We start from the raw sequence: 12,930 nt of genomic DNA on the forward strand, positions 1-12,930 counted from the left end.
TTTAACAATTAAAGATAAGCGTTACTGCACATGTTCAAAGTATGTCGACATCTTTACTTTGTAAGTCCTCTTTCATACTTACAATCTTGAAAAAAATTTGCCACACTTCCAAACAAGTTTAGGATTGGTTCATCTGACTTTCAAGAATTATGTGATTGATCAAGAACACTCGATCACAAATTATGGGTTTCACAGTTCTACCAAAACAAGTTTTTCTACCTTCATGTGAGTACTGTGCATAGTCACTCTAGCTTTCTAAAATTCGGTTGACTAGGTACTAGGATCGGTTCCTCACATATATATGGTATCTAACTTGTACTTGTTTCATATGTGCATAGGATAGGTTGCCCATTGCCTAAAAACGTGCTGCACATGTCCATAAGATCGGTTTCCCTTTTTGCTAAAAACTTGCTGCACCTCATACAAGGATCGATTCCCTTTTGTGATGTGTTGCACCTCTTACTAGGATCGGTTCCCCTTTACCCAGAGTCGGTCATACTCAAAATCACAAAATCGATCATACCATCTCAGGTGATTACTTAAGATCAGTTTCACTAATAAAAGTCATACCAATACAAAATTCAGGCCTTTGTGAATAGTTTTACCATGAACATAAACAAGTCATGAGCGGTTATACTAATCACACATATTGGTAGTTCAAAATATATGCAATGAATAACAATACCAATAATTCCTGGCGATTTCTCTTTCGATTCACAAAACAAGTTCATGAATTTACTTCCTTAAAACAAATGTAAAACATTGTTTCCTAGGATGAAATATTCACCTTATACCTATACATAATCACAATAGCATTCAAACGATTATGTCGATGTCTTATCTACAAAGTTTATTGGTTAAGCAATAAACCTCATATTGTATTCCTTAATACTATGTCTAGCTAGAGTATAATCATTCATGCTTCGCAGTTTTGTTTTCAATATGCACGACTTGAAAGATACGTTAGGTAATGAAACAGTTCAAGTAAAATATCACTAACCTCAAGTGGAAGGATGATGTTGTCGTTGTAGATCCTTACTTCTTCACTTCTTCAAGTCTTCGCAATACTTGTAATGTCTCATATCCTAACACTTTCAAGCTAACCTATATGAAGTTGACTCTAGTACATAATCAAGAGACTCTGAAATGAGTTTTGGCTCACTAAAATATGATAACCAAACTTGATATACCAACGCTTGGTGGGTTCAACCGAGCTATGCTCTAACAGATTCACTCGAATCGATTCATGAACATTATAGCCATGGTTTGCAAAGATTGCATTCCGTATTATATAAATGTTTTAGTTCATGAATAAACCGATTTTAGAAAGTAACCTACTTAATTATGCAAACGGGTACGCATACTTAAGTAACCGGATTGAGTTTGTCTGTCACTTTCAAACTCCATCAGATATTCACGGATGTGAACTTTCCGCACCCGGATTTCCAAAACCGCCAGTGCGCGTACGGGTATGCATACTTTGGGTTCTCGGTTTTAGACTTTTACACAAATGTGAGAGCACACTATGTTTATATCCAAAGATGGTTACATGTTCTAAAATCTCATTTCAATCATTGAAACTTTCCTAGAGGATGTTAAAATAGTTGTTATTCACAAACTATTTTCATCAAAGAGATTTTCAAGTTATTGAAATAATCAACATGACTTTCGTCACGAGTAAAGATGAACTTGGATAAAGCGAAAGCTTACCAACACATATTTCGAAAAATAGATAAGCGAGATAAACTCGGCTCGAAATAACAAATGTGCATAATTGAAGTCTATATAGTAATACGACTTTTGTCTCAAATAGGAGATGGAGTAGATAGACTTTTGAGTGATAGATAAGTTCATTTCTCCACATACCATTTGTTGATGAAGTTCCACAAGTTCCCTTGAGTAGTTCTTCGTCTTCAATCGATGAACGTCGTGGAGTCTAAGGCTCAACTACACTTACTATCCTAATCCGAGACTTAGCTATAAGTAGACTAGAAATCAAGACTTATAGTTTTGGCAACTAAACTTGACAAACAAGCTTGAGATAGAAACGCTTGCGAGTTCGACCGAGCAGTGCTCTAACATTATCAACAGGCAAAGATGGAAATCCATGTCATGCAGAAGAGTCACCATGAAGTACAGGTGGAATTATAACATCAACTAATTATCCTTCACTCAATAATTGTTGCTCAACTTGTTCTTCAAATAAACTAATTTGATCCTTAGGGATGAAACAAATATCAAAACCACCAGGAGATGGAAGTGTAACCTTTTTAGGGGTATACCTCCACTTTTGTTTAGGGTTTTCCTTATGAATAACCTGTTCACCCTCCTTCTGTGCTTGTTCCTTCCTTTTAATTCTGCACTCAGCAACCAGATGTCCTACTACTTTGCAGTGTTTACAGAACTTAGGGAGTTTAGGTATTTGAACAACTTGCTCAAACCTACCTTATTTCGACTCTACTCAAACCTTATCGGGAATAGATTTAGCTAAATCAATTTCAACCAAAACACAAGCATAATAACCAACCTCTTCCTTTAAAGTAGTTTCATCCACACGAATTGGTAGTTCTTCCCATTGGCATCACTACACTCTCCTTACAATATTCAATGTTTAAACTTGGAAACAAAACCCATATAAAAGCACTAGAATATTTTTGCGATTCTGGTTTAAAATCGCGTTCCCAGTATCTGAGTTTTAAAATTTTAGATTCAACTCCCCCAAAACCTTCGTACACAAACTTCATATTAACCTTCGTACACAAACTTCATATTATCCTGATTCTTTAATTTTGTAATAAAGAAACTCTTACTAATAGGGATGAATTGACAGTTACCTTTAAGATTCTATTGATTTTTCAAACATGATTTAACAACTTTCATCTTCATTTTCACAATATCCAACCTGCCAATCAAACTAACTCTCCACTCATTTAAACTATCATCAATAACATCATCAAGAATGTATATTGATGCATTAGAACCATTTCAAACAAAATTGGATTCATATATGATTTTTTTTCTTCAGATTCATACTTAGAAATGAAATCTTTATGACATGTTTACTATCATTGAATAATAGATTTCAGACATATTAAACACCAATCATTGCTCAAACTCAAGAATACTAGCGAATTAATGAAGAACAAACACTGAACTCAAGTTACCAAAAATAATAATTGGGGTGAGTCAATCGCCCGATTTACACACACTCTCTCACATCAACTCGCCCGACTTCGGGGTGCAAAAATCAACATCATAGAAATGAATGTATTTGTCGTAATTATGTTTAAGCTCATCAACGCTATTTGACTGGTCATGAAACGAATTAGTCTTGATTAGCTAAACATGAATATTAATTAATAGAAATTAGTCAAATAAGAATTTGAACATGGAACTAATACCATTGAATAGATCTCTAAAAGTTACGTGAAATAGACTACTTGAGCATATTATTCGGACACTGGACGAAGAAGAAATCATATGAAATGTGTGAAGGGCAAAATAGTTATTTTCAAGCAAATGTTATTAAAACAATCGGTTTCCTCCCTGGGTACCTCAGTCACAGATTATGTTTCAATTTCCTTGGGCTTCCTATATCAAATCAACCGACTTCCTTAGTGACTATTTTAGGTTTATCTTACACCAGGAACGACTTGGGAGGGTTGAAAAACCCCGATGGTGAAAGTGGGATTTATGGGTCCAGGGGATTCTATGGAATTACATTTCTCTCGGTACATTTGGTTGCCCAAATTCCTAGAATCACGTTTACTGCGGGAATCACTTTTCCACCAAATCCTCCATATGAAGTCCGACCCTTCCCCCTAAAGTTTGCTGGAAAACTTATCGAGGGATTTATGGACCTACTTTTTTTTAACTCTAAAACTCATATATACGCAATTTTAAGATTTGAGGGTAGTGACAAACGGTACACGGATTTTAAAACAGAAGACATCTATGAATCCAATTTTAACTGAGTTACCAAACACACACAAAATTTACATGAATCCCATAATTTCTAATCCCATCGGATTATAAATTCTTGGAAACGGTGAATTCTGCAAACAAACCCACCACGAATGTCTTCTGACATGAACTAGGATGATCATTCTGGGTTTTGGTTAAGTTAATCATGATGGATGTTCTCGATGATCTTGATTCTTCGATACGGTAAATCAGTTTTGATAATCACCACTTACCGACATACAAAAGTTTGGAAAGGTAACAATCAGCAAGCATTCAGTTCTACGTCGAACTGGTAACAAAAATGGTCGTAACGCAGTACTGATATTCGGAGAACGTAATAGATTCAACAGATTGTGAAACCTATTGCATCATTAATAAGTTCAAGTTATATATTTACAGATAGTCTGTGTTTAGAAGGTTACAGGGGATCTTGTTTCACAGAAAATTCCTATTTTACATACAATGATACCAAGAACTGGGAAAAGAGTATAAATTCACTTACTACCACAGCAGGGGAATGTATCCCTAAAAATGGAATGATATCCACTTGCAACCAGTCCTCTACAGCTGATCCCATTGTTGCACCCACCACAAGTCCCCCAATAGTTATGACCGTAGACATTCCTGCAATGACCAAATCACACCATTAGATATACTTTCACTAAGTTCCAGTCAAGGAAACAGGACAGTGCTGACTGGTAAAAACCTTCGGAATGATCTTTAACAAGTACTAGAGGTGCAAAGTACTATTACTGTTTCCAAATTTAGCAGAAAAAGGAGAAGAAAAATGAAGCAGATGAGGGGTAGATAAACTAGCTTCTATTAAGAGCCACTGAAGTCATTTTAACTAGATAAATCCATGAAAGTACGCAGTAAGCGTCAGAAAAATGGTTCTGTACTTGGGCTGTTATTTTTTTTCGTCAACAAGTATATTGACGCTCCAAATCCAGCAGCTAATATTAGTCCAGGAATGTCAGCCCCAGCATAAGGTTCCCCGGATGATACGGAGGCTCCATTGATATATGTTAAACCCATTAAGGCTCCATAAACTCCTGCGTGTATCCCTAAGTTGTTGGCAGATGGTGCTTCAACTGAAACTGGTATACGCTTGAGTGTAGCTTGTAATGACTGAGGGGTTGAGCTCATATCTGGACCATTTACAGTCTGAACATCAGCATAACGAATGCTGTTATTAACAACTTTTCCTGCACAGCGCTGCATCAAACTTTGCATGAGTAACATGTCATATGCGGCCTCTACCTGTAACAGATGCAACCACATTACTTTGGTTCACATATATGATTCGCAAATATGATGCACCTAAGGTGAGAAAAACATGGTTACAACAAATAAATCAAAGCTCTAATTGGATTGGCCACGGAGTGGTGAAATCATCGAGTTGTTGAAGCTCAGTCAATTGCTTTTGGCCTAGACTGACAGACAACATTGAGAAGGAAATTTGAAAGAACGGCATGGAAAAACCGAACACCTGATATCGCTGAATACAATCTTGGGAATCATACACATATCTAGGCGGGACGAATTGCAGAATAAGAAGTATTTCTGAGATGCATGGCAAGTGTTAATGAAACAAAATGGACCACATTCTAGGAGCAGTTTTCCAAATTTAGGACCATGACCAAAAGAAGATGTATGTGTTATAATGTTATTGAAGTACACTCTAGGAGCAGTTCTCTGAGGGCGTCAACAACACTTTTTTAAAACAAATCTAACTAAATTGTATACCAGTTATAATGTTATTGCCTTACTGGACTGAAACTCATATTTTAAGAAAATACACATGTATGTGCTTTTATGCTTCTCTATCTCTACACAGAACACATGGATTCACGGAGGTATGCATGTCCTTTGACTCCTCATCCGATCCACGGAGAAGGACCGCGAGATACTTCAGCAGACAGAAAGTATGCAATCTGGAAAACAAGAATTTGCACAGCTGAAATCTCTTGCTTTTACTCTCCTATTTTATTTTTTTCTGATCACTCTCCCACAATCACAATCAAGCGGCACATATAGTGCAGTTTTAGTCTCCTGTTTCTCTAGTTTCCTTCGTTTCCCTCACTCACCACTTTCACAACACCAACACATACAACCACGGTCTTTGTTTTTTGACTAGTGACACACAACACATAGCTGGAACTCCATCAGCTAGTCTCAGGTAATACCTTCAGTAATACCAAAAACATATTATTCCAGCTCGAACCATTTGGGAAATTCTTGGTTCTCCAAGGCATGTGGATAGGTAAAAGAGCTGGAGAGCCAAAGGGAACACTTATTGTTTAAAATCTCACCAGTGATCTACATACTCCTGTATGTACTTCTAGAAATGAGATGCAATAGTATTTGGTTTTGTTAAAGAGTAAGCCGATAAGCCTCTTCTTCAAATCGATCATGCCATTCCTATTTAATACACATACCCACAAGAAATCTAAATATGATAACCTCAAATACTGGTGAGGTGAGGGTAAAAAAAACATTCACTAATTTAGGATGACACTTTCTCATTGCAACCAAAACTCAAACATATTAAAGGTGTAATTCAGACTGAAGACCACCACCATCTCTACATACTAATTCACAAACCCATTCCAATTTCATACTTCAATTTTCACTTTGACAACAATAGAATTCATAATCAAAACATCATGATAATTTTATATTAAGTTCATATATCAAAATTGAAACTTTTTCATGTTAGGTATCAAATAGCAAACCTGCTCCACCATCTCTGGGTCATTTTGGGAGGATGCAAGAATTGAGTTCTTAGCATTAAGGATGTCATCAAATGAAGAACCTTTATTCACACCAAGAATTTCTAGAGCATTTTCCACAGACATATCGAAAGGAAGATAATCATCAGAGCTAGAACCACCAGTTGCAAGAACCACTAGGTTCGAATTTCGTGCTAAATTGTGTCGGCAAGAGGTAGAAGAGTAATGAACCACCCCCCACCATTGATTGCCGATGGTCTTCCTCTGCAGTAGACCAGTTGTTGTATAGGAAGAACGACAAGGGTTAGGAGGAAAGAGTCTGGAATTCAGAGTAATTGCCATTACTTTCATCTGTGTGTTTTGTTCAAACCAACATAAAAGCAGTAGGACTTTTGAGGACTCTGGGGTTCCAGACGAGGACTTACTTGTAAATATGTTTAGATTGGACGACAGTAGTTTTTGACTTGAATTACATGGAACAATGATTAGCTAAAAACACTATTCGCCACTCTTGTTGTCGTCCAAATTTTCGCCCAGGCTTAGATGACATTCAATAAATCAGTCCGTATGACTTTCGTATAAAATCTACCATCCCAGAAGAATTCAGAGGTCTAGTTTGCAGGTGAAAAGGTGGCGGTGGGTACGAGTAGTCGCTTTGATGAAAATCTACCTCTACCGTCAGCGAATTTGACTATTAGGATGTGAAATCTGGCTTCCACTGGCGCACAGTTTTTACATTTAACTTGAAGCTATACCTAGTACCTACCCTCTCAAAAATGTTTCTCAAGGTAGGCAAGGAAGGATTTAAAAGATAAGCCAAAAGAGTTTATTGACCCTACGTACATTTGTGATGCTCATTATTTCGTCCATCACCTAAATTTGTTTTAATCTTTACAAAAATTTCGATATTTTTTTTTTAATACAGTGTACGTGTTTGTTTGTCTTCCAAAGAATATGTTATAGTACAGTCATTCATATCCTCCTGTATGTGTTTCTTGACTCTTCATCTGAGAGTATGACCCGACATAATTCAAAATTCAGACCGTTTCTGTGTTATTCTTATTCTTATCTAGGATTGTCTGGTTAAACCTTAAAAGGGTCACTTTCAGCTCAAGTAAGGCGCATTTGGTGATTTACTGTAAATAATATTTGACTGGCTAATGCCATTTGTTATATCGGCCGTCCAAACTGTACGACTTAGTCAGTCAAGAGAGTGAGAGTGAGAAAAAGAACAGCCATATACTGATAAAATTGGGATACTTGTATTTTATTTTTGCCGGCAATGATGTGCAATTTTTGATTAATCACTCCTTTTGTATTTACTCTAATCACTACTCATTATACTCGTCAGTTGTCATACTACATTAGTACATTAACATGCAGATGCGACACTTATGCTAATCTGACCCTTCACTGAGATTAGTGGTTTTTGATCGATTTTAAGAAAAATGATCAAACTCAAGTATGCTACTGCTCCATTGCTTTCCCCTGAAACAACACCTAGTGGCAACCCACAGTTACACTCCAAGCCAGCTATGGGTTTCTCTCAAAATCATCTTCTAGGAGCTTTCATATTAGGAGGTGGAATCGTCATATTCATGGGTTTCGTTTTTTTGATTTGCTACAAGCTAAGAATTCTCCAACTTCTTAAACAACGGTAGTCAAGGAAGAGAGGTAAAAAAATGAGTCTCGTTATTAGTTTTTGATGTAAGTAGCTCAATTGAAGTTATAATGCTGAGTAACTAATGATACAACTAGCGACAGAATTCCTGGTCACATAATAGAGTGGGCAAGTCATAATTCTTTCAATAAAATTTTGTAGTTGATCAACCTCTAACGTCTTCCCCCTGCCAAATACTGCAGGCAAGGCCAAGCATAGAAAGAGGTATTGTGTGTTGGAGAAAGTACTAATAATGTAACCGAGAAGAAGATACTTAGCTCAAAATAATGTTGTTGATGTTGCTGCACAGAAAATGTAGACGCACGTAAACTACGCTGTTCTAAAGGCAATATCGCCTGCCACTCCTCTGAGATGCTACAGCAGTTGGCGAGTCACCTCCAGGATACAACTACAGTTAGTACCCCTCAATGTAGCATACAATGAGGGTACCCTTAGAGCTTGGCAGAACTTAAAACAGTAGAAGAGATGTTTACAGAAAAACAGAGGGAGAGTAGAAGAGATGTTTCACTATGGTGTGTCAAATGAGCTCAAGACTCCTCCCTTGTATAGTGTTTAAGACGTTACAAACGAGAGGAAAAATGCATGCAACCAAACCATGCGTATGACAGAAATACTGGTAATGTTGGGTTAAAAACAGTGTTGCTTTTGTCAGGCTTAGAGCAGTGTGTTGTCAAGAAGCCAAGTCAAACATGTACGGACAAGAAACCCAAAACAAGTACGTACAGACAAGAAAGCCAGGACAAACATGTGCAGACAAGGAAAGCAAGACAAACACGTACAGACAAGAAAGCCAAGACAAACATGTGCAGACAAAGAAGAAGATTCTTCTACATGTGTGTAAAACACGTACCAAAAGTTTCAGCAAAAAGATTTTAGACCTTACAAAGTCTATAGAGATGATGCCAGTAGAGAGTAGTTGTTTCACTGTCTTGTGTCTTCTTCGAAGATGTATAGACTTTCCGTTGTATACACTATTCTTTGCGCATCCAATAGCAGCTTGACTGTCACAGTGGATTGCGATCGAAGACACAGGCTTGGGCCAGAGTGGAATTCCACCCAGGAAACCTCGTATCCATTCAGCTTCCTCTCCAGCTTTCTCCAAGGCTATAAACTCAGACTCCATGGTGGATCGGGCTATACATGTCTGTTTGGTAGACTTCCATGACACAGACGCACCACCAAGTGTGAAGATGTACCCACTAGTGGATTTGCACTCATCTGAGTCTGATATCCAGTTAGCATCACAATACCCTTCTAGCACAGTAGGATACTTCCCAAAACTTAAGCAATAGTTTGAAGTTCCTCTCAGGTACCGTAGAACTCTGTAGAGAGCATTCCAGTGATCCTGCCCAGGTTGCAAGTGTACCTGCTTAATCTACTCACAGTATAGGCAATATCATGTCTTGTACAGTTCATTAAATACATAAGACTGACAATAACACGAGAATACTCAAGTTGATAAATACCCCCACCCTTGTTCTTTTTCAATTTGCAATTGGGATCATAAGGAGTAGTTGCAGGTTTAGCATTTTCATGATTAAATCTCTTAAGCACAGTTTCAACATAATGAGATTGACTAAGACTATATCCATCAGACATCTTTCTGATTTTCATCCCTAAGATTACATCAGCAGGGCCTAAGTCTTTCATGTCAAAGTTTTCGTTAAGCATGCTTTTAGTGGTATTAATACTATCAAGGTTACTACCTAATATGAGCATATCATCAACATATAGGCACACAATACCATGAGAATCATCCACAGATTTAATGTAAACACATTTATCAGATTCATTAACCTTGAAGCCATTAAATATCATTACATGATTAAATTTTTCATGCCACTGTTTAGGTGCTTGTTTTAAACCATACAAAGATTTTTTCAGTTTGCATACTTTATCTTCAAAACCTTTCACAACAAAACCATCAGGTTGGTCCATATAAATTTCTTCATTCAATTCACCATATAAAAAAGAAGTTTTAACATCCATCTGATGTATATGCAAATCATAAATAGAAGCAATAGCAATCAGCATCCGGATAGAAGTGATTCTAGTGACCGGTGAATAGGTATCAAAGAAATCTAATCCTTCCTGTTGTCTGTACCCCTTAGCTACCAACCTAGCTTTGTGTTTTTCTATAGTTCCATCTGTTCTAAGTGTCCTTTTGAAGACCCACTTGCAACCTATGGTTTTACTACCAGGAGGTAAGTCTACAAGCTCCCAAGTTTCATTTTGTTGAATGGAATCCCACTCATTATTTGAAGCTTCTTCCCAGAAGGGAGATTCCGGAGAAGTCATAGATTCCTTATAGGTTTGGGGTTCAAACTCTACCGTAAGAGTCACAAAATCTGGACCGAAACCTTTCTCGGTTCTGACCCTCTTACTTCTTCTAGGTTCGGTTTCAGCATCTAGAGACGGGGGTTGACTAGTCGAAGGAACATCTGAGAGATTATCGCGGACCCTTTTAAGAGGTCCAGACCCTAAAGGGAAAATGTGTTCAAAAAACACTGCATCTCTGGATTCCATTATGGTGTTCTGACCAATTACCATGAACCTATAAGCACTAGTGTGCTCAGGATATCCTAGGAAAACACAATCTACATTTTTAGGTCCTAATTTGGTTTTCTTGGAACGAGGAGTGGCCACCTTGGCCAAACACCCCCACACTTTAAAGTATGCATAGGACGGTTGTCTTCCTTTCCATAACTCATATGGAGTTTTGTCGGATTTCTTAAATGGAACTCGGTTCAAGATATAGCAAGCAGAGAGAATTGCTTCCCCCCACAGGTTCGAAGGTATCCCTGAACTAGCTAACATAGCGTTCACCATATCTATGAGTGTTCGGTTTTTCCTTTCAGCTACTCCATTCGACTCAGGTGAAGAAGGTGCAGTAGTTTCATGAATGATGCCATTAAGTTTGCAGAATTCTCCTATAGGTATCACATACTCACCGCCTCGGTCCGACCTAAGAGTTTTAATAGTAACACCTCTTTGGTTTTCTACTTCAAGTTTATATAATTTGAAAGCGTCTAAGGCTTCATCTTTACTTCTAAGAAGATAAACCTGACAGTATCTTGAGTGATCATCTATAAAAGTGATGTACCATTTTTTACCTCCTCTAGTTGGTGTTGATTTCAAATCTCCCAAATCTGAGTGGATTAGTTCTAGGGGAGTTGTACTACGTTCAACCTTTTTGTTAAAGGGTTTTCTAGCATATTTAGATTCAACACAAATTTCACATTTATGACCTCTGTCAAAGTTTATTTTAGGAATGCAGCCTAATTTAGCAAGTCTTTCAATAGATTTGAAATTAACATGTCCTAGTCTATCATGCCAAACATGTGAGGAGTCACAAACATAAGCAGAAGAAGATGCATTATCATTCAAGTTCAAAGAAAGTACACTAAGCTTAATCATGTTATCAGTGACATATCCTTTTCCTACGAAATCACCACCTTTAGAGATTACAACCTTGTTAGACTCAGCTACAAATTTAAAACCTTTCCCAAGTAAGATGGTTTATGAGATAAGATTCTTGCATATGTCCGGGACGTGATACACGTCATTCAATGCGAGAGTTTTTCCTGAAGTGAGTTTCAATTCAACCTTGCCTTTTCCCACCACTTTAGAGGTAGAAGAGTTTCCCATAAACAATTTCTCATCGTCTCCTACTTTGTTATAGGAGGAGAAAGCATTTCTGAATTTACAGACATGCCTAGTGGCTCCAGAATCAAGCCACCAGTCTCTCACATTGGTCACATTAGAGACAAGGTTGACTTCAGACACCATGCGAGTAAAATATCCAGAATCATCTACTATGTTTGCCTTATTTTTCTGTTTAGGATCATTTTTGGTCTTTTTAGGTGCCCTGCAATCTTTGGCCATATGGCCAGTTTTCCCACAGTTATAGCAGTCGCCTTTGATGGTGTTTTTGGAGACACCACCCTTTGGATTAAGATGGTTACCTTTGGAGTTACGTTGTTTGTTACGTTTACCATTTTTGCTGGATTCTCCTTGCCTTTTCTTTGACGCAGCATTATCGTCCAGGACATGAGCTTTGTTGGACATGTCTTTGCTCAGTATCAGGCTTTTGTCCTTGCAGCACAGAAGTTCCTCCACCTGGATCTTTTTCCCCAGCTCCACCATGGTGATTTCGCGATTCTTGTGTCGCAGCCTCCTCTTGTACTCGTTCCATGAGGGTGGTAGCTTTTCAATCACTGTAGATACTTGTAGAGATTTATCAATATGCATGCCTTCAGCAAGAATTTCGTTGATGAGTAGCTGGAGTTCGACGAATTGTTCTACAACAGGATTTTCATCAGTCATCTTATATTCCAGGAACCTAGCCACCAAGAACTTCTTGCTTCCAGCAGCTTCAACAAGATATTTTTCTTCTAGGGCTTCCCATAAATCAAAAGCAGTAAAATTCTCTTTTGCATTATAAAAGTCGTACAAGGAGTCATCCAGACAGTTAAGAATATGGTTTTTGCACATGTAATTTTTCCTAGTCCACCTATCCAGTCTATCTTCATAACCACGGTCATGAATCCTTCT

The 12,930-nt window shown here is 37.6% G+C and overlaps 1 protein-coding gene across 2 annotated transcripts; it reads right to left on the reverse strand.

Annotated features, from left to right (window-relative positions):
* Window positions 1-4,287: 4,287 nt before the first annotated feature.
* On the reverse strand, window positions 4,288-7,436 carry LOC113291377. Of its 2 annotated transcripts, none has more exons than XM_026540920.1 (3): window positions 6,699-7,436; window positions 4,863-5,178; window positions 4,288-4,587 (listed from the first exon to the last, which is right to left on the reverse strand). In XM_026540920.1, the coding sequence occupies exons 1-3, from the start codon at window positions 7,044-7,046 to the stop codon at window positions 4,412-4,414; spliced, it is 840 nt and encodes a 279-aa protein (XP_026396705.1). In that variant the 5' UTR covers window positions 7,047-7,436; the 3' UTR covers window positions 4,288-4,411. The 2 variants fall into 2 exon arrangements, with proteins under 2 accessions (XP_026396705.1, XP_026396700.1); XM_026540915.1 differs by having other exon boundaries at window positions 4,863-5,223; window positions 6,699-7,423.
* Window positions 7,437-12,930: the final 5,494 nt, after the last annotated feature.

Source organism: Papaver somniferum, chromosome 1 (assembly GCF_003573695.1).
Source record: "Papaver somniferum cultivar HN1 chromosome 1, ASM357369v1, whole genome shotgun sequence".
Classification (NCBI taxonomy): domain Eukaryota; kingdom Viridiplantae; phylum Streptophyta; class Magnoliopsida; order Ranunculales; family Papaveraceae; genus Papaver; species Papaver somniferum.